The 22,119-nt window shown below is 40.9% G+C and overlaps 1 protein-coding gene across 6 annotated transcripts; it reads right to left on the reverse strand.

The window, feature by feature from the left end:
• Positions 1–291: 291 nt before the first annotated feature.
• Positions 292–21,849, reverse strand: EMB1067 (RNA 2'-phosphotransferase, Tpt1 / KptA family). Of its 6 annotated transcripts, none has more exons than XM_028268167.2 (10): positions 21,523–21,759; positions 20,800–21,017; positions 19,353–19,491; positions 19,087–19,206; positions 18,348–18,495; positions 4,306–4,395; positions 1,265–1,319; positions 1,026–1,148; positions 774–830; positions 292–646 (listed from the first exon to the last, which is right to left on the reverse strand). In XM_028268167.2, the coding sequence occupies exons 2-10, from the start codon at positions 20,870–20,872 to the stop codon at positions 522–524; spliced, it is 930 nt and encodes a 309-aa protein (XP_028123968.2). In that variant the 5' UTR covers positions 20,873–21,017; positions 21,523–21,759; the 3' UTR covers positions 292–521. The 6 variants fall into 6 exon arrangements, 5 of the variants coding, with proteins under 5 accessions (XP_028123968.2, XP_082772732.1, XP_028123972.2 ...); XM_082916606.1 differs by having other exon boundaries at positions 19,353–19,560; XR_014362360.1 differs by lacking the exon at positions 1,265–1,319 and having other exon boundaries at positions 19,353–19,560.
• Positions 21,850–22,119: the final 270 nt, after the last annotated feature.

A 22,119-nucleotide genomic window follows, 5' to 3' on the forward strand; every position in this document is an offset into this window, starting at 1 on the left:
AGATTAAAATAATTTTAAAAAAATTATAAACCAAACGAAATTTTGGATTTTAAACTCTTGAAAATTTAACCAAACACAAGTCTTCTATCCAACGAAAGTACTTATCACTTATCTGGATATATAAAGCACACCTGACCCAAAATAAAAGGGCCCCAAAAAAACAAAAAAAGACAAAAACAAAAACAAAAAAACACAAAATCATATTTTACATACAAAATACAAATCTTAAAAATCCAATAGATTTGAAATATACAGATCTACAAAAGCAGCACGCATGAAACACACAAGGTATGAACATAAAACATAGCCCACCAATTGGATAAACCATGATTTTCATGAATAGATTAATTAATCTAATCAATAATTGTTATATGTGTGCTAGATTTACATTTTTCAACAAAAAAGAAGGAAAAAAAAAAGTCGGTACATCTTATCACACCATTAAATGGAAAACACGAGTCCCAAATATTTAAACATAAAAACAAAAAAGGAGAAACAAAGAGTCCAGATATGATCGAAGTCTAAAAGGGTATGGCTTGTCTATCTGGCCATGATTCTATCTTTGCAAAGTACTTCACTGGTACAACACCATCAAAACCTTCAGTCAAGATCACCTCGTTGTCTGAAATATAAAGCTTCATTCCCTCTGAATAAAAACATAGAAAAAAGTACATCAAGCTTTCTCTGTTTCAACTTAGTATTACAAGCGAATATGTGTTTAGATTTTGAAGTTCAAAACAATCCAATTCATTTCCAGTTTTGCTTGACCTTACCTTCCAAAGCTTTTTTCACGTCAAGAAATATCAAAACGTTGACATCCCGTCTCATACCTGGAAGTTGACATGTCAATGGTCAGAAATCATCAAAATTACCCAAGTTACTAGGTGCAAACGATTTTTCATCTCCATTTTACTTTCCACTTTGAAAGAGAAAGTGAGGCATATGACACATTCAAAGGATTTCATAAACTCATGATTGTAATGGTAAAAACAATTTGGGCAACGAGATCACTCCAAACATCTTACCACTAATTACTTCACCATCCATTGGCAAGCCACAAGAGAAGTGAACGTGCAGTCTTTTCATTCGCTTGATACCTTGCTCCAATATTGATTCCAAAAACTTCTTATAGGTCCCATGGACACACACTGCATGTCACAACGAAACAAAAGGAATGAAGCAAACAAAGATGTAAAATATGATATAAAATAGCGAAGTTCCAACTCCTAAACAATAAATGTATAGCATTTGAAACTATATCCACCTGGAACTTCTTCAGCTGAAAGGATTGGTTTTAATAAGCTTTCAGTTTCAACAGTCTGCCAAGCATGCATAACAAATTCAAATTATTGGATCATACAGCTCAGATAAATGCTCAAACCCAAACACTAAAATAGGAAACAAAGTAATAAAGGAAAAAAAAAAAAATAATTCCAGGCAAACCCAGATCAATAAATATCAATGTCAACTTTGACTTAAACCAATTCTTAATTCCAGGCAAACCCAGATCAATAAATATCAATGTCAGCTTTGACTTAAACCAATTCTTAACAAAATTGACATCATTTCTAAATTCTGCGGCTCGCAAAATGAAGTCTAAAATGGTTCATTTAGTCGAGACAAATTTTCATCCCAAATTGGTTGGGCCTCTAATGCCATTATTCTGTCACTAACATGGTGAACTTTTAATTTCAAGTGTGAGAATACAGGTTTGAACGTAAAAGCAGCTACTTAGAGAATATAATGCAGAAGGTTAGGTCTATTTCAATCTACCCCTCCTGTCAACCTCCATTACAGGGGACCAGCACCAGGGAATGGCCTTTATTCTGGTTCATTTTTAAGACAACTTCCATTGAAATACTAATGCAATAAGAATCTCCTCTCAATATCTTTATTACAAAGAGAAAACTGGTTAAAATCTATAATTAGCAGTGCATGTAGCAGCTGTGCAACATATTTAGATTGCACAAGTTATGTGCATGCACATTGGCAACAACATAACAAGACCAAGAGGGCATTTGGAAAACAATCATAGGTATTTCAACAGGTGCCTTATTAAGACATACTTTTCTGAAGTATGTCATAAGTTGAAGTATTTGTGGAGGTAATTAAAATATATGTCCAGTACAGGGATCCAGTCAATAAAGTAATGTATTAAGTCAGCATTGCATGCTGCATAGAAAAAAATGTGGTTCTATGAACCTATGCAATTTAGGCCACTGGCCTCATACCAGAATACAATCATATTTAGGAATTAGGCATTAAGGTCTAGTGTTCCAATCTTAATCTTAAAGTTGAGCTGCTGCCATCTGACAATTGACCATGAAAATATGAACAGTAAGATCTATATCAGATGTGTTATATATGATGCACATTTCAAAGTTCTTAAGAGTTTGGTATTGTATTTTTAAACTAATCTTCCTAATTCATGATTTTTTTTTTATAAATAAATTAAAAAAAAAAATGGAAGAATTATTTTGAGAAACTATTAAATGAGGAACATGGAGGTATGGCAATAGGGGAAGAAATAGCTAGTAATACGATTCACCAAGACCATAGGTTCTATCACAGGATTAGGAACTTTGAAGTGGAGATTGCACTTAAAAAGATGAAATCAAATAAGGCTTTAGGACCCAATGATATCCCTATTGAAGCTTGGAAGTGTTTAGATAAAAAAGGGTTGCTTGGTTGACTAGGTTGTTTAGCAAAATATTGTTAATTAAGAACATGCCAGATGAGTAGAGGAAGAGTATTTTAGTACCAATCTATAAGAATAAAGGAGATGTCCAGAATTGCAACAACTATAGAGGAATCATGCTAATGTGTCATATAATGAAATTATGAAAGTGTGGGAGAGGGTGATGAAACACCGATTGCGAGATATAGCAGAGGTGTCAGAGAATTAATTTGGATTTATGCCTGACAAGTCAACAATGAAAGCGATCTATCTTTTGAGAAGAGTAATAGAAAAGTATAGAGAAAAGAAAAGAGACATTCATATGGTATTTATCAACCTTGAGAAAGCATATAATAGAGTGCCCCGGGATATAATATGGTGGGTGCTAGAGAAGAAAGGGGTGACAAAAAGTTACATTCATGTGATTAGAGACACATGAATTTCTTATCATTGTAAGGTTACACCAAGGATCTACCTTAAGTCCTTATCTTTTTGCTTTAGTTATGGATGAGTTGACGAGAAATATTCAGGATGACGTACCATGGTGTATGCTTTTAGCAGACGATATCGTACTAGTAGATGAGACTAGAGAAGGAGTTAACACAAAATTGGAGATTTGGATAAAAACTTTTGAATCTAAAGGATTCCGAATAAGCAGAACTAAGACAGAGTACATAGAGTATAAATTTAGTAACAGTAACAATGAAAACAGAGGAGAAGTGAAAATTGAGAACCAAGAACTACCTCAGAGTGAGCATTTTCGTTATTTAGGATCGATTATCACAACAGCGGGGGAGATTGATGCGGATGTGGCCCATAGGATTAAAGCGGGATGGTGTACGTGGAAAAGTGCGTTTGGGGCACTGTGCGATAAACGAATACCCACTAGACTAAAGGTTAAGTTCTATAGAACGGCTATTAGACCATCGATGTTGTATGGGACGGAATGTTAGGCAACCAAGAAACAACATATAGATAAGATGAGTGTGGTTGAGATGAGGAAGCCAAGGTGAATGTGTGGCAAGACTAAACAAGACAGAATTAGAAATGAATGTATTCGAGAATGAGAAAAAGTAGCACCGATAGAAGATAAGTTGAGAGAGAATCGATTGAGATGGTTTGGTCATATTCAACGGAGATCAACAAAGGCAGTAGTAAAGAGATGCGATGTTATAAGGGTAGATGGAAATGTTAAGGGACGGGGTAGGCCTAGATTAACGTTGACTAGTGTTGTAAATAGAGATATGGATCTACTTAATTTGACTAATGAAATGACCTTTGATAGGGCCGCTTGGAGAAGAAAGATTCATGTAGCCGACCCCATTGATGGAACTTAAGGCTTGGTTTGGTTTGGCTTGGTAAATAAAACCAATTCTACAATATGACAGTCATGATACAATTCCCACTCTTGAAAAGTTGAACAACAGACACTTGAGTGACATTTAACAAAATAAAGTTTGCAAAGAGAAGTCTAAACAACAACCAAGCAACTATAAAACTAGAATCATACTCGTAAATTGAGTTACAGGTTAGTCTCAATCATTTTTCTCCTGAAATTCTTAAGCTGCATTCCTTTGATATAAATTGTACCCAAAAAAACAAACCCTTTTATTTAGAGGAAAAATTACCACTATTGAGTGCCCTTGGTTTGCACGTATTAAAAGCTCCCCATTGTCTTCCAGAAGGCTAAACCGCTGTTTATTGTCCCTTCTGACAGCCTGCAGCATATGCATTAAAAAATCAAGAGAACTGTCTTAGGAAAAATTATGTTAAAACGCAAGTAATTAGGACAGACCTATTCACATATTGTGGGTCAAATGCAAAATCATACAGACAAAGCATGAAGTTAACAATGGCAGGGAGAGATGCAGCAGGATAGCATCTATGAAGCACATGTGTGGGTATGGGTACGGATACAGGGTATGATACAGGGTACGCTGATATGGCAAATTCTTTAAAAAGTAGGGTACGGATACAGCTGGGATACATCAATTTTTTTAAAAAAATTTATAGCTAAACATCCAACATACAAATCAAAGTTTCAATATCAAAACTAAAAAGAGAACAGCTTATCTAAAAAGTTATATAATTTTTTCTTTTTCTTTTTTGATTATCCAAAACTGGATACAATTGGAAAAATGCAATCGTTAATACATCATGATACAAATCATTGATAACAATACACAAAGGGAAAATAGTCCTTTTGGCCTTTTATGATGATATCTTTTGCAGCCAACAGAAGCTGGAAAGTTAACAAAACAAATAGAGGATAGAAGATAAGAAACTGAAAATAGAAAGAAGGTTCAATATAAGGCAACCTTCAACAAAATTGTGCTCAACTACACCAAAACACAGTTCATTCAAGTAGTGCTAAAGGGGTGTCACGAGCATAAATTTTACCTTATCATGTGTACTTTTTATGTAATTTTCCCTCCCTCCCCCTATCACTTATCTCTCCCTCACCTATTCCCAATTAATCGCCTTTTCCTATAATGTCATGTTAACTAATCTCCCATTAATTTTGTATTTTGCATTAGGACACCTGAATCTAAATTTTAAAAAACATTGCAAACCCCCTAGTGTGCGGGGGTGATTTCTGCTCTATGAAGAAGGGTTGAACTTCGTGGATGAACAGCGTGCGTTGGGAATTGAAGATATGCACAGAATAACAAACGGTGAGGCTGCCCAACCGGGGTTTGGTCGGAAACCCCTCCGATGGTAAAGTCAGGGACTCGGGGAAAAGAAGAAGAGAGAATACCAGGAGTGTATATATGTTAAGTGTGTAAATTTCGGATCCCTTGAGAATGAATAGTGCTCACCTTTTATAGGAGAAGGTCGTTTGTCCTCCAAGACCTTCTCTCTCCACCAATTGTCCGATTTGTCTTATTCGTGGTCGTCTCCCATTGGAGGAGGACGGCCACTCCGCCTGACACTCGGGTGCAGGTCTGTCTTATTTGTCTTATTAGTGATCGTTTCTTATTGGAGGAGGACAACCACTCCGCCTGACACTTAGATGCATGTCTGTCATGTGTACGCCTCGTCCCTCTGTACCTCCATGTGTCCACGTTCTGTTTAGACAAAGGGAGAGGAGCAGAATTGTTTTGTCTCTTGTGAGCCTAAGAAAGATCTTCAGTGAATTGGCCTTCATTAAGTTAGTCTACTCCAGAGTGGTTGTCCAACCAGGAGGTCCAACATGTTGCTTGGCCCACGTTGGAGTGGTTGTCTGTCCAACCAGGAGGTCCACCACGTTGCTCGGGCCACTTTAGAGTGGTTGTCCAACATGTTGTTTGGTCCGTTTCGGATTGGGCCAAGCTACCTTGATTGCCTTGATCGGGAGCAAGTGTTTGGTCACTGGACCGAGCCCTTAGCTCCCCTACTGGTGCGGGTCTGGCTTTGGGCCGAACACCAAGACTTAGTTAATTTTATCCCACTTCATTTGCCCTCTGGCTTGCGCTTACATTTAGCGGAGCGGAAGCCAATTTCGTCACAAACTTTGAAGTTCGGTTGATCATAACCTAATTTGAGCTTCGTGAGTTGGATTCAAAATTATTGTTCGGCACAATGTTTGTGTTTGCCCAATGTTTCGTAGCTCGGTAATGCCCCCAAACTGAACATGTGTATCATTACTAGCCTCATAACTGTCTAGCTTGGTGCTCTCTCAGTCGGCTGAGCATCACTGCTTGACTTGAAAATAGATACACAGCAAAAAAATTTTTTTTTTTAATATATATATATTTTTTATGTTCGTGGATTGGGCCAAGCAACTCGGCAGTGCTTCAAAGCAATCAAAGCATGCCTTATCATAGCCAATTTCTAATATGTTTTGATAATGTTGATGGGTAATGCTTTGTGAGCCATACCTTGATTGCCATGCATGGTAATAGTATGCAAATATTATTTGTTGGGTGCTTGATGCTTTATTGCACTTGGTGAAATAGACATGGGGCCTACAAACTTGGTATACCACTTAATCAAATTTTGTAAGTTTGCCCTAGAAGCGTTTAGTGGGCCATATGTTGATTTTCATGCTTGATCACAGTATAAACACATCTTTGCTTGGTTGGTTTGCACGTCGGTTAACCGAGTAAGTCATTGGTGGGCTGAGCAACTGCAAAAATTGTATAATTTATACTCTGAGCAAATGCACTTTCCAACAAGAATAGACAATGGAAAATTATGTTGGTTCGGTCCCACTTAGAAAATCCACAGGTGATTTCAGTTCTTGGTCGGCCAAGTCATACTCGTGCACTCTGGTTTGGACATGGTCAACAAATCAATTTTTTCAGCTCCTCTTCATGCATTGGTCGGTCATGCTTGTTTGGTTTTGACGTTGTTGCTCGGTCGACCCTTTTCCGACACTTGATGGGCCGAGCAACTCCACTTAATTTACACACGACATCTACTCAACTCAATCATTATTTTGGTCTTCAAATTCGTGTTCTGCGTTGCACAGCTGTCTTCAATTTTGCTCGGTTCATTCTTGTTCGGTCGTCTTCGTTGTCGTTCGGTTGGTCGACACATCTATGACTTGTTTTGCTTATCTTTTTTATACTAGAAAACTTAACTTCCAAAACCTGTTTGCTCGCTGATTTGGCTGAGAAGCTTAATAGAGCTTCGGACACTCATATGCCATGCTCGGCTAGCCTGAAAAGTTTAGAGCTGGGCCAATTTCACACTTAGTCATCACTGTTTTAAGTGCCCTTTGGCTCGGTCTAAAGTGCTTCAACTGACCCGTCCATGAGCATCGCAGCTCAGTTGTTCGTGAACTTTGCCTTGTCACCGGACCTCAAGCTCGGCCCTGACTAATGTACTTACTCCAACTGTAGAGCCATCATGCGTTCATATTTGATTAGTTTGGGGGTTGCCAACGTGACGTGAAAGCAAGCCCATTTCAGAGTTTTTTGAAAACAAGCAAACCCATTTTACCTATCACTTTCTCACTCTAGAAATTTGAATTTCCAAACCCACTTTTCCCATGTCTTTGCTGCCTCACTTTTTGACTCCAAAAACAACAGAACCCATTTTTGGAAAAAGAGTCTGACTTTGGTTTTATCCTTACGTTTTCTTTCCTTGGAACTCTAAAGCAATTTTAAAATTTGATAGCTTGACCTCTGGTCCTCTTTCTATAAATTCCAAATTTCTCTTCAGAAAGTTGAGAGCTTGCACCAACGACGTGGTCTCCTCACTTTCTCACTCTAGAGAATTAGATTTTCAGAGTCTGGAGACAAACCCAGCGTTCTCTACTTCGATCTTCATCTTCCGGTGACTTGTCGGCATTCGTTATTTGCAGCCAAAAAATATCCTTGTTATTCTGTTACTTACGACCTATTCATTTTGGCTCTTGTTCACTAGTTTTGTTTTCCGGCAATCCACCATTACTCCGTGGCTCGCGTTTGTTTTTTTTTGGTTGCTGTCAACTTGTCTCGCCGATTCTAATCTTGTAAGTTTTTGAACTCTCTCCTTTTAATAAGCTTTTCTTGTTGATTTTTGGTTGTTCCACCATTATTGAGTCGTTCATTGTTCCTTCTATGACAGTTTTTCCCAGTGCAACGCTAATCACAACGGGACCTTCTCACTACCATTGCATCTTATTGCCTTGAATCGGCATTGTAAGTTATTAAACCCATGTATTTCCTTTCCATTTTCACCATTGATGTTTTGGTTAAGTGTAACATTGAAAGTTGTCTAGCTCACAATAACTCAATCGGCCATTGTACCTCTAACCTTGCAAGTCATCCTTAGTGTAGTTGTTTGGTGGCACGTCGCACCTCCCATGGGTAAGTTTCGGAACTTAGCGGACACTCCGGCGAGAATCCACGAGTTCCGCCGAAGATATAACATTCCCAATGATGTCACGTTGACATTGGCGGCAGTGGACGCGAATCGGTCGTGTACGAGCACCACAATGCCCTTCTCAATTGCTTCCATTGTAGAGGGGGGTGTTAGGTTTCCGTTGAACCACTTGTTGCGTCGATTCTTTTCTTATTTTGATGTTACACCAATGCAAATATCAATGAACACATTTAGAGTGGTAAACGGCGTCTCGGTCTTGAACGACCTCTTAGACTTGGACTTGGGTATTTGGGATATCCTTCATTGCTATTCCTTAAACATGGCTCTAATTTCCTTTAAGTCGGAGGAAATTGGGAGTCCACGGCCGAGGAGGTGGTTCGATCAAAACGGGTTCCACGGGAGAACGGCCACCCAGGTCATTCTTCGTTTTAGTTTCCTTTTGTTCATTCGCTTATTGCCTGTGATTTTTTTTAAAGTGTTGTTGTTCTTACTTGCAAGTTCAAAGAAGCTAAAAATGAGGCCGGAGAAAAGATCGGTCGGCCCCACATTTGCTTAATTATGTGCGAACTTACAAACATCTCATCCAACGGAAGCCCAACGTAAACAAGTTATTAAGGGATTCATCTAAAATAGAAACCGAAGAGCAAGTTGGCCATACCACCAGAGCTTTCTCTTCCGCTATTGTTTGTTTATCAAGCGGATCACTCAGTAGAGGCTATTCTCTGTCGCCAAACTTAGCAAACAAAATGGCTCACCACCAAAAGCTCAATCTTGATGCCTCAGTCTTTGGATCTGATGATGAGGACCTTCTAGCTATCTTGACAGTCGACACACGAGTTCCTTCTCCACCGATTGAGAGGTCTAAGGGTGGAAAAAAGCATGTTGCTCTTCCTCCTCCCGTCACTACTCTTGCTCTTCCTGCTAATAGGGCCTCAAAGAGGAAGAGGTCCAAAGGTAAAGAAGTTACTAGGGGCTCTAATGAGCAGGGCTCAGTCGAAGAATAGGTGCCTCCCTTGGAGCATAAAGGCTGAGCAATCACTACATCGGACAGCACCATTTACTCAAGCGACTTGGCCTTTGACTTATCAAAGGCATTACTACTACCTTTGGACATGGCAGAGCAAAACATTTCAAGCGACGTGTTAATCAAGGGTTCAGTGCAGATGCTGACTGCAGTAAGTCTTTTTCTATGTCCTTGTCATTTCCTTAAATTTGGTTGTTGAGAATATGACACCTTTGTTTGGTGCAGTGCATTTAGAGGATGCACATCATAGATGAAAGGCGGCATCGTGAGGAGCAAGAGAGGATCAAGACGATCAACATGTTGGCTGATGTTGTATGTCCTTAAAGGCAGCCGGAGAGGATCTAAAAGAGATGGAAGATGCAAAGAAGAATACCGAAGCATTGATGTTCATGGCCAAATGGTGGGCTACAGATGTCGATGCTGCTTTGAAGTCTTTGAAGGCTAATTATCAAGGGATGGTGGATGAGGCCGAACAGAGGGGCTATGACGAGGCCGAAAAGACCTACTCGGAGGAGATTTTGAAGCTGAGGGGCAAGATCTTTACTAAGGGTTGGACTGGGGCTCTGCGCGTTGCTAAGGTGGAAGAGGCTTCTCCTCTTTATGATATTCACGATATCCCAATCCCTTCAAAGACCAAAACAAGAGTTAGGAAACGAAGGTCTCAGGGGGCTGGAGCAACGGATGTTGATCCTTCTGACCTTTCTCCTCTCCTGCCAGGCTCTTCCTTAGTTGGGCGAACTGTCGATCCTACAGAGGAGGAGCATTGCGAGGAGGGACATTGCAAGGAGGAGCAACGCGAGGAGTAAGTTGTTAGGTTGCCTTGAGTTTTTGCTTTTCTGCTTTAGTAGTTCTTTTGTAATGAAACTTGGAAGTTAATGAAATATCTTCAACCTTTGCTTTAGTGCTCGGTCAGATAGGCCATGATACAAACTGAGCTCCTTTTTGTAACGAAGTACCTTCTAAATTTGCCAAGTGTTGAACTTGTAACTTGCACTTTTTTTATTAGTCTTGGAGTTCAGTCGGCTGGACCTCTTCTTTTGTATGGCGGAACTCTTTTTTGTAATTGAAGTTTCATTTCAATGCACTTGTTCTTACATTTTTGCAAGTGTTGAACTGCTTATCTTCAATTTTTGCTTGTATGTAATGTTTGCCCCCAGCCGAGCAGAGGCTCTGTGGCCTAGCAGGCCATCTGTTTGGTCTGATCAGGCTTCGTGCCTTGGAAAAAATTGAGTGAGTTTTTGATGCCCCCAGCCGAGCATGAGCTCTGTGGCTCAGAAGGTCGTCTGTTCGGTCAGACCATGCTTCATGCCTTAGGAGAGAAAAAATTATGAAAGTTTTCTATTATGTTGTTCAGCCACCACCTAACTTGGTCAAGTTTTGGCGTGATTTAACCCATCGTAGAGTGTAATTCGGCCTTTCTTTGAGCGCGAATTGTGAATATGGACCGTGCTCCAAGCAATGATACTTGGCACAAATTCCACCAAGTTATACCACTTGGCACCCCGCTCCAACCAAAGGGTCCAGCATCTGAGCTTGGCTTGAGTTCAGACCCGTGGCCAATTTGCTCCACCGAGCATAAATGTACAATACAAGTAAATAAAGACAAATTGTAAAACAAAATTCCATTCATTGATACTTAGAACTTTTGATTACATCAAGGCATGTTCTGAGAAATATATTACTGAAAATACTTCATTCTAAGAATCACATCACTGGAAGTACTTTTTTAGGTTGGCAATGTTCCATGGTCTAGGGATTGCTTCCTTGCTAAGTCGGCCAAATAGGGCCCTTCCCAGTTAGCACCGAGTTTCCCTTCTCTAGGAATTTTCTTCTGGTCCATCGCGTTCCTGAGTACCAAGTCACCTGGTAGGAATTGCCTCGGATGCACATTTTTGTTAAAGCTCTCAGTGAGCTGCTGCTGGTAAGCAGCCAATCAAATGAGGGCAGCTTCCCTATGCTCTTTGGCCATGTCCAGAGCTTGGGAAATGGCTTCATCATTGTCTGCTGGCTCAAAGATCTCAGAACGGATGGTAGGAAGGCCAACCTCTAAAGGGATGACTGCTTCCAGCCCATAGATAAGAGAGTAAGGTGTCTTACCGGTCGACCGGCGGGGAGTAGTTCGATAGGCCCAGAGGACATTTGGTATCTCTTCTACCCATTTGCCCTTGGCCATTTCAAGACACTTTTTTATCCCATTGATGATCGTCTTGTTGGACGCCTCAACCTGGCCATTACCCTGTGGGTATGCCGGAGTGGAGTTTCGGAACTCTATCTTCAAGTTAGTGCAAAATCTCCTGAAGATCTTGCCATCAAATTGTGTACCATTGTTAGAAAGGAGGACTCTGGGAATACCAAATCGAGTCAAAACATTACGCCAAACAAACCTCTTAGTATCTGCTTCTTTGATCTTGCACAAGGCCTCCACCTCCACCCACTTGGTGAAGTACTCAGTTGTAGCGATAAAGAACCTTTTATTCCCAATTCCCCTGGCTAGTGGTCCAACAATGTCTAAGCCCCACTAAACGAATGGCCAAGGACTGGTGAGGGGGTTCAGAGCTTTGGCTGGCTGGTGAATAAGATGAGCAAACTTTTGGCACTTGTCGCACTTGCGGACAAATTGTTGGGCCTCTTTTTGCATACGTGGCCACCAATACCCGTGTGTTAGGGCTCGGTGTGCCAAGGACCGACCACCAGTGTGGCTCCCACAGATTCCATCATGGATCTCGTAAAGCACATTCTCCACCAGAATTGGATGAACACAAAGTAGATAAGGGCCCATGTAGGACTTCTTGTAAAGCTTGCCAGATGGGAAGACCCAAAACCGAGCAGCTCTGTGCCTTATCTTATGCGCTTCTTTTTTGTCATCAGGAAGGGTGCCGTTCTTCAAGAAGGCCAAAAGTGGGTCCATCCAGCTTGGGCCCAAGTCAGTGCAAAGGACCATTTCGACTAATTGAATACTTGGTTGGGGTATATATTCCACCCAAATTTTGTGGCCGTCTCTAGAGTCGACCGAGGAACCCAGGCAAGCTAAGGCATCAACGTGACCATTTCCCTCTCGACAAATCTTCTCAACTCTGATGGCCTGGAACTTTTTGATCAAGTTTTTGGCCTGTTCTGGATAAGTGGCCATCCGCTCATCGCGAGCCTCGTAAACTCCAGAGAGTTGGTTGACCACTAATTGGGAATCACTAAAGACGAGTAGCTCCTCTGTGTTGAAGTGTTCAGCATTTCACTGGCCGGCTAATAGAACTTCATACTCTGCCTCATTATTAGAAGCTTTCCAGCCCAATCGGATGGCCTGTTCCAAAATGAATCCTTCAGGAGAAATAAGGACAATTCTTACCCCTGAGCCTTTTTGGTTAGAAGAACCGTCCACAAACAGCTTTCATACGTCTCTGATAAAAAGCTGCCATGCTTCGGCTGGGGATTGCCCTCTGTGCTGGGTAGTCATAGTGACCAAGGTCGAGCTCCCTTCGGGAGGACAGTTGGTCCTAGAGTGAATTCTACAACAAAGTCTGCCAGGACTTGAGCTTTGATGGCAGTTTGAGGTTGGAACTTGATGTCAAACTCTCCAAGCTCCACCGCCCATTTCGCTGTTCAGCTTGAGAAATCAGCTCAACTGAACACTGACTTGAGGAAGAATTCAGTGAGGACGTTGATGGTATGTCCTTGGAAGTAGTGAACAAGCTTTCTAGAGGCAATTAATAGGGCATATGTCAATTTCTCCAGTGGCAAGTATCTAGTTTCGACATCTAAGAGTGTCTTGCTAACATAATATACTAGTTTTTACTCCTTTACATCCTCTCTGAGCAGCACTGCGCTGACGGCATGATCAGAAACGGCCAAGCAAAGGAAGAGCTCTTCATTGGCGATAGGGTGGATAGAAAGGGAGGTGAGGATAGATACTTCTTCAAATCTTCCAATGCTTCAGAGCATTGGCTCCCCCATTCAAAGTTAGCTTTCTTCCTTAGACGTTGGAAGAAGGGTTTCATCCGATCAGAGGACCGACTGATGAAACAATTAAGTGCTGCAGCCATGCCAGCAAGTTTCTGGAAATCCTTAGCCTTTGTAGGCACTTCGAGGTCTTTGGGGGCTTTGATTTGGTCAAGGTTGGCTTCGATGCCCCGCCTAGTCACCATGTACCCAAGAACTTCCTTGATCCTACTCCAAAGGCACATTTTGAGGCATTCAGTCGAAGCTTGTGAGTCTTCAGAATTTCAAACACTTGCTCAAGGTCCCTTAGATGGTGCTCGACCAACTTGCTTTTGACGACCATGTCATCAATGTATGTTTCCATGGTTTTACCGAGTTGGTCCTTGAACATTTTGGTGACCATTCGATGGTAGGTCACACTAGCGTTCTTCAAGCCGAAAGGCATCACTTTGTAACAGTAAGTGCCTCTAGGGATAATGAAAGCCGTTTTCTCCTGGTCAGGGCCGAACATGGGGATCTGATGGTAGCCACTGTAGACGTCTAGAAAGCTCATGCGCTCATGTCCAGCCGTTGCATCAGCAAACTAATCTATTGGTGGAAGGGGGAAACTATCCTTAGGGCAAGCTTTGTCAAGGCTAGTGAAATCAATGCAGACTCTCCACTTGCTATTTTTCTTCTTCACCACGACGGTGTTGGACAGCCACTTTGGGTACTGCACTTCTCGAATGACTCCAGCAACTAAAAGTTTGTCCACCTCTTCGATCACTGCATTGGTGTGTTGTGCGGATGACCGTCTACTCTTCTGAACAACCGGTCGTGCTCCTAATTGGACGTTGAGTCGATGACAAACATAATTAGGGTCCAACCCAGGAGTGTCATAGGCTGACCAGGCGAACACTTCAATGTTTTTACTGAGTAGAGCCAATAATTGCTCTTTCTTTCCAACAGTGAGGGAAGTGTCGAGTAGGAAGAACTTGTCGGGGTTTCCTTCTTCTAGTCAGGTACTTCCACCATTTGCACTTGGTCACAGACTGGTTTGGTTTTCATGGCGGCAATGAAGTAGTGTTTGTCCGCCACTTGGTCTCCGTGAATCTCCTCTACTCCATACTTGGTTGGAAAGCGAACGAGTTGGTGATCGGTGGAAGGGACTGCCTCCATCTGGTGAATCCAAGGTCGGCCAAGGATGGCATTGTAGGGAGATGGGGTGTTTACCACCAAGAAGTCAACAGAGACCACCTTGGACTTAGCTATGACAGACAGAGTTATTCGGCCGAGCGGCCATTTTGTTTGCGAGTTGAAGCCAATTAAAGAGGAGGTGGCAGGTGGTAGATGGCAGGTGTTGCTTACAAAGACCAAGCTTCTTGAAAAGCTCATAATACATGATGTCTGCGGCGCTTCCTGGGTCAATCAAGACTCGCTTCACATCGAACTTGTTGGCCACACCAACTGTAACGATGAGGGCATCGGTGTGGGGGTGTTGGATTCTCTCTAGGTCCTTCTCAGTGAACACGACATTAAACCGAGAAGGTCTGGCTTCTGTCTTGGACTTTTTGAGAGAAGGTCCTACCAACATTACCTGTTGAAGGTGGGTGGCTCGTTGGATTTCTCCTCAAAGGGTGTTTTCCCTTTCGAGGTTGGTCATTCCATGGATAACGTTGATGACTAACCTCGAGGCATGGTTCTCTTCAGGAGGGGCTTAGTCTTGTCCTTACTTTTCCCTCGTCTTATCAACGTCTATCCATTGTTGGAGGTGTCCCGCCGTAACTAAGTCCTCCAAATGTTGTTTGAGAGCTCTGCAATTTTGCGTCTTGTGTCCCTTCTCTCAATAATAGGTGCAACACAGTGTCTAATTGCGTCGAGAAGGGTCTCCAGGCATCTTAGCGGGCCAAACAAAGAAGGCTTCCCCTTTAAGTTTCTCGATGAGCCTGTATATTGGCTCTTTGAAGAAGATAGTGATGCCTTCATAAGACTTGGCCCTTTCCTCTTCGTTTTCCACTGTAGTGCGGTTCTTTTAGCCATAGTTCTTGCGCAGCTCATCCCTCTTTGGCCTTGGCTGCTCAATCCTAGGTGGTCGGGGCGGTATGACTTCTTCTTCAGCAATCGCAACATGTACTGAAGCAGCGTCATCTTCCACACGAGCTTGTTGCTTTATTCGGGGCCTCAAATCCTTCATGGTGGGGGCAGGTCGTTTCGTTAACAACTGCCTTAGCTTGTGCGAAAGAGGTAGGCCTTGCTTGAAGTATAGCACAGCCAATTGTTCACTACAAACATTTTCCTCCAAGTCGCCATATTCCTCCCAATATCATCGCGCGTACTGGCGTAGGATCTCTTTCCTGTCCTTTCGAATATTGAACAAGGTATCCAACTGCTCTCGAACTCTGCTATTGGAGACAAATCAGGCTAAGAACGCCTCAGAGAGCTGCGTCCAGTCATAAATCAAACCACTGGGGAGTTTGTCAAACCATCAGAGGCCAAGTTCTCCAAGGCTAGAAGGGAAGACTTAGCATATGAGCGCGTCGTTGTGGTTCCTGAAGGACATCATCTGACGGTAATGGCTAATGTGGGTCAGAGGGTCCATCTTCCCATCATAGAGAATGAATTTCGGCGGGCTATACTTCCGTGGAAGTTCTACAGCTTCTATCTCTGGGGAGAAAAGGGTAGACACCAACCGGTCTAGAGCGCAACACTCTTGTTGGTGTATGGACCGATCCAACTGGTCCCTTTCCCTATCAAACCGGTGTTCCTCCTCCCTATCTCGTCGACGTTCTTCTCCCCTACGTAGTTGTCGTGCCTCTTCTCTATTATCGTTTAGCCAACTTCTCAAATTGTGCTGTTGCTCGTCGCGGCGGCTATGAAAGGTTTCAGATATGCTTCTGACAGTCATTTGCCTTTTATAAGAATTCTCTCGTGGGTTATTTTTTTCGAGGTTATTCGCCCTACTGCTGGCCCCTTCACTACGTACCGGAATTGGCTGGCTACGCTCTCTACGAGCAGGGCCACAGCTGGAGTGCTCTTTGTGAGGCGGCGGAGAAGTATGTCTCCTTTGCGACGGTCCTCCAACGGACTTTCTCAACTCCGTGGGGGTCATCATAAACTTCATCAATTGGGTGTGAAGCTCAATGATCTCCAAACCCATTGAGTCGATAATGTGATCATGGTGGTCTCTCTCAACAAAAAGAAGCTGAGACGACTCGACGGCAACGACAGGATGTCACTCTGCTGCGTTAGGTGCCTGATCGTCGTGGCCCATAGGGTCATCGCGCGCTGAAGGGAATGCCAAACCCTTATCTTTGGTTCTCTCCGTCATTAGAGTCCTCTCTGCTAGCCCATAATGGGGTGTATCTTCAATTCCCATCGCCGGAGTTCGTCACAAAGCAAGCAATGCTTTTCCCACAGACGGCGCCAATTGTGCGAAGGTGATTTTTGCACTGTGAAAAAGGGTTGAACTTCGTGGATGAACAGCGTGCTCTAGGAATTGAAAATCTGCATAGAGTAACAAACAGTGAGGCTGCCTGACTAGGGTTTGGTCAGAAACCCCTCCGATGGTAAAGTTAGGGACTCAGGGAAAAGAATAAAAGAGAATACCAAGAGTGTATATATGTTAAGTGTGTGGATTTCGGATCCCTTGAAAATGAATAATGCTCACCTTTTATAAGAGAAGATTGCTTGTCCTCCAAGACCTCTCTCCACCATTTGTCCGATCTGTCTTATTCATGGTCGTCTCCCATTAGAGGAGGACGGCCACTTCACCTGACACTGGGGTGCAAGTCTGTCTTATTTGTCTTATTAGTGATCGTCTCTCATTGGAGAAGGACGACCACTCCGCCTGACACTCAGATGCAGGTCAGTCATGTGTGCGTTTCGTCCCTCTGTACCTCCATGTCTCCACGTTCTGTTCAGACAGATGGAGAGGAGCAGAGTTGTTTGTCTCTTGTGAACCTAAGAAAGATCTTCAGTGAATCATCCGTCATTAAGTTAGTCCACTCCAGAGTGGTTGTCCAACTAGGAGGTCCAATATGTTGCTTGGCCCACTTTGGAGTAGTTGTTTGTCCAACCAAGAGGTCCACCACGTTGCTTGGCCCACTTTGGAGTGGTTGTCCAACATGTTGTTTGGTCCGTTTCGCATTGGGCCGAGCTACCTCGATTGCCTTGATCGAGAGCAAGTGTTTGGTTATTGGGCCGAGCCCTTAGCTCCCTTACTGGTGCGGGTTCGGCTTTGGGCCGAGCACCAAGACTTAGTTAATTTTATCCCACTTCATTGTATATCCCTTACAGAAATAAGGATGTTAAATGATTTGTAGAAAAAAAAACAATGGGTTTATATGGAAAGACGAAAAATTGGCAAAGCCTCAGAAAAAGGAGAAAAACTATTGTTCTCCCTTTATTTAATAGTATAATATACATACATACATACAAATTTTAAATATCTCTACTATCTATACTATTACATAAAAGGGAACACCTTTTTGGTGTTCCTCTTTTCCAAAGTCTCTCAAATTTTCATGTTTCCCCTTATCCCATTTGACTTTTTATAGGTTCTTTAAAAATCTTGCTTTTATAAGGGCAATAATAGGATTTTGAAATGAATTAAAAATTCAAATTCATGTGCCTAATTGCTTGCAAGTTGCAAGTACAGTGTAGTGAGTAATTAGTTATCCTCAAATGATACAAATAGACAGTTAACTAGGATTAAACAAGAAAAGATGACAGACACATATAAAGGAACGGGATAGTTAACAAACATTACTTGTGGCATCCCTCTAGCATATGTGAGGTAATTTACAAACAAGATCAAGTGAATTTTGAAGAAGAAGAAGAAGAAGAAGAAATAACAGTTCAGAGCCCATTTGACTTATGTATATTATATATAACATAATATCTTAAAGCTACGATAAAGGAATGAGGGATTTGCAGACTAACCTCCCTAATATCATCAACTGTGTGAGCTCTTAGTGGAATGTTAGCAAAAGTTTTCAAATTCAGCTTCAGAAGATCTTGAACCCTGACATACCCATCACTTCTCATATTCAAGTTCAACTCAGAAGCCATATGTCGCAAAATCCGTGTCCTATAAATATCACAGATGAAAAATTAAAGTGTGATTATTGCTGAATTCAAATGAGTTATATAAACAAACATAACCATACAATATTCTAAACCCATTAGAAAAGAAAGAAGAAAAAAAACTCCACTCAACCAAGATTCACGCATTTTGGCTCAGGTGAGACCTTTTTCCACCCCCTTTTTTTTGGGCACAACAAAAAAAATCAATAAGTAAAATTTTTCCAAGTTCAACCAATTTACGTTATGTGAATTATGTATTTCATTACCCATACTCAACCATAAACACTTAGCTTCAAAAATGGATACCTTAGTAGAATCAAATATCAGGACCCATTTAGTAGCTTTCCCAGATTCCTACTTTCCCACTTTCAAAATTCGCTTTCATTTTGATTTGAGTTTTCTGTTTCTTTTTTTTCCATTTCAATGGCCATATATTGAACTTTGTTTGATCACTTTGAAAATTAGGAACATACAAAATTCATTCAAATGGTATTAACCACCAAAAACACATAATTCAATTTGAAACAAGATTGAACACAAAGAATTTAGCAATTAAGCAAGGTCAAAATTCAAAGAAGAAGCAATTTGCACATACATGAGCCTTCCAAGAGCGTCAATTTTGTCCTTGCCAGAACCACCACCGCTGCTTCCACCGCCACGGCCTCCTGACCTCTCACGATTGTCTTTCAACTCGAAGCCCCTTCCTCTACCCCCACTGCCACAAACATAAACGAACACAGTACCGCAAATTATATCATCAATTGCATCCAAAAAAGAAAAGAAAAAGGCAATAGGTTCGAATTTGGGGATTTGTTGTAATTTTCTTTTGGTTTCTCAGCAGCCAACGGGAAAGGAACGTACCTTCTGCCGGAATGAGCGAAAGCGGAGAAAGAAGAGGTCCTGTTGCTGATGGTGCTGTCCATGATAGCTAGAGCACGAAAGCGGACAGGTGGAAGAGAAAGAAGGCAGTAGCGCAGAATTCGTAAACCACCGCCAGTTACTGAAAACCACATCGAGCATTGGTTGGATTTAAGAGCACTACTTCTGGGATTTGAGTCCTCCCTGGAGGCTGGAGACCATGTTTGGTTTGTGTTTGAAAAAAAAAAAAAAAGACCTAGTTTGATAACCAAAAAAATGATATTTATTTGTAAATCTCCCTTCACCTATTCACGTTTCATTTAGTTTAAATTATTTTTTTATATTTCAATAAGTCTTACTTATGTTTCACTTAATTTAAATTATTTTTTTATATTCCAATAAGTCCTATGAGTAATATAGTTACTAAAATACCTCTATACATTAATTTTTAATTTTTAGAATTAAGATTTGGTGGATCAAATACAATAATATGTTATGAACTAATTAGATACAAGTATTTAAAAAATCATTTTCTAATAAATTTTCCATAATATATTTTAAAATTTTTAAAATTTATTTCTATCTAGGATAAAATTATATAAAAATAATAAGTTTTTTTTTTCTTTTTATCAAATTAATTTTAATTTTTAAAAAAAAACAAAATGTGAAAAAACAAACCAAAAATGACCAAATGAAGATCATCTCGAACTTCATTCAAAAAAAAAAAAATCATCTGGAACTTTTTTACAGAAGGCGCCACCCCATTAAGAGCGAAACCAGTGGCTGCAATGAAATCATGTCCGCACAGGAATGAGATTCACTTCAGATGATATTCTTCAAATAAAATCATTTAAAAATTCAAAATCCAAAATTTTTAAATGACTTTATTTGAGAATTTAGTGAAAAATCCTTTTTGATGGTCTTCTAACCCTTTTGGGTCTATAAAGGGTGCTCACGGATCAATTTTAGACGGTTCGGATTGCGGGTTGGACCCGTCTGATGGGGTGTGGGTTGGGCAAAAACAGAACCACATCTGCCCGTGGTGCGGGCTATAGATTGTATGTGAAGGTCGGGCAGTTGTGCGTGCAGTGGGAGATTCTATTTGTACCCAAAAAATCATTAAGTACGCCCAACTTCTCAATACACCCTATTAAATTATTTAGGATTATAATTTGCTCTCAGTACACCCTATTTTTTTTTCTAAAAATACCCCTCAAGATATACCCAAAGAATAAATAAATCAAACCCTAAATTACACTACTTTGAAAAACTCTTTCAAAAACCCTTTTTATGCTTGTTTTAATTGATCATTTTCAGTAATCTGGAGAGGTAATTTATTGTATTTTCATTTATGTTATGACTTGTAGCCATTGATGTTTCAATTTATTCTTGTACTGGGGATTTCTTGAGCTGGGTGAAAAAAAATGAAATAGAGAAAAGAGGGACTTACTAGGAATATGCAGAAATAAAGAAGTGAAACAAAGGCACAGAGGCAAAAATATAATCGAAAGAGACTTGGTCATGGTAAATAGCTAACAATACTCAGTCTCAAGTTTTTTTTTTTTTTTGGCAAGAGAGTCTCAAGTTTTGATCACAAAGTAGTTGTTGCGGCATTCCTCAAACTGTCTTTGGCTTCTAAAAGATATTTTGATTGGTCTCAATTTTTCACTGCACAAGTAAAGGAAAACCATTAAACTGATCTTAGATAGAGTTTTGGTAGGGTGAATTTGAGTTTTGGAGTGGGGAAAAAGATGAAGAGAAGATTGAAATTTTGGGAAGAAGATAAAGAAAGTTGAATATAAAGAACACCTATGGGTGTATCATGACAAAAATATATATATATTTTAGAGTTCAATGTGGATTAAATTTACACAGGGAATAATAGGAACTAAACTTTTAAAACTCTAATTAGGCGTACCCTCTAATTAGGCATACTGAGTTATTATTTGGGTGCAAATAGAATCACCCGCGTGCGGTTTGCGTTTGTTCTGGAAACTTTTGCTTTTAGGCCCTTTTTTTTTTTTTTTTCTTTTCTTTTCTGATATAGGCCATAAAAAAACAAACATAAACATTGTCTTGCATATCAATGTAGTCAACAATCAAACATAGAAGCAGCCCAACTAGTGTTTCTCAGCAACCAAACATACCATAAATTAGGGTTTCAAACTCTTACCTTGCAAATGGAGAGCGAGAGGCGATGGAGTGCGAGGAGTCGACAGAGGAGTGCGAGAGAGGCAAAAGAGTGCGACGGAGTGCGAGAGAGACGACGGAGCAGGAACAGAGTACGAGGGTCGACGGCGATATGGAGGAGAGCAGAGAGACAGCGACGGGGAGGCGAGATGAGAAAGAGAGGCCGAGATGAGAGGAGAGAAGAGAGAGCAAAGCAAGTGGATAGATGGAGAGAGAACCTGAGATCCAGCGAAAGCAATGGAAAAAATATTTATATGTAAGGGTTTGCGGGTAGGACGGTTCCGTGAGGGTCGGATCAGGGTCTGACCCGAGCCCGAATTTATATTTAAAAACAGCCCCGCATCTGATCTTATTTGTCTCTCGAAACCGCTCAAATCACTTGGATATGGTCGGTTTGGACGGGTCATGCGGTCCAACCATTCCGTTGCCCACCCCTTATCTTCCATTAAGTTATTTTTTTCATATTAAAGACTAGTGTATATCCGTATCTAAAGGCACAGTGTAAATAACATTGAGATCGAAATATATTTATAATTTATATACGTATCATGTTAAAACATGTGGAGTCTGTAACATTTTT

The sequence above is a fragment of the Camellia sinensis genome, chromosome 2, assembly GCF_055761805.1.
Source record: "Camellia sinensis isolate YWXY chromosome 2, ASM5576180v1, whole genome shotgun sequence".
Lineage (NCBI taxonomy): Eukaryota > Viridiplantae > Streptophyta > Magnoliopsida > Ericales > Theaceae > Camellia > Camellia sinensis.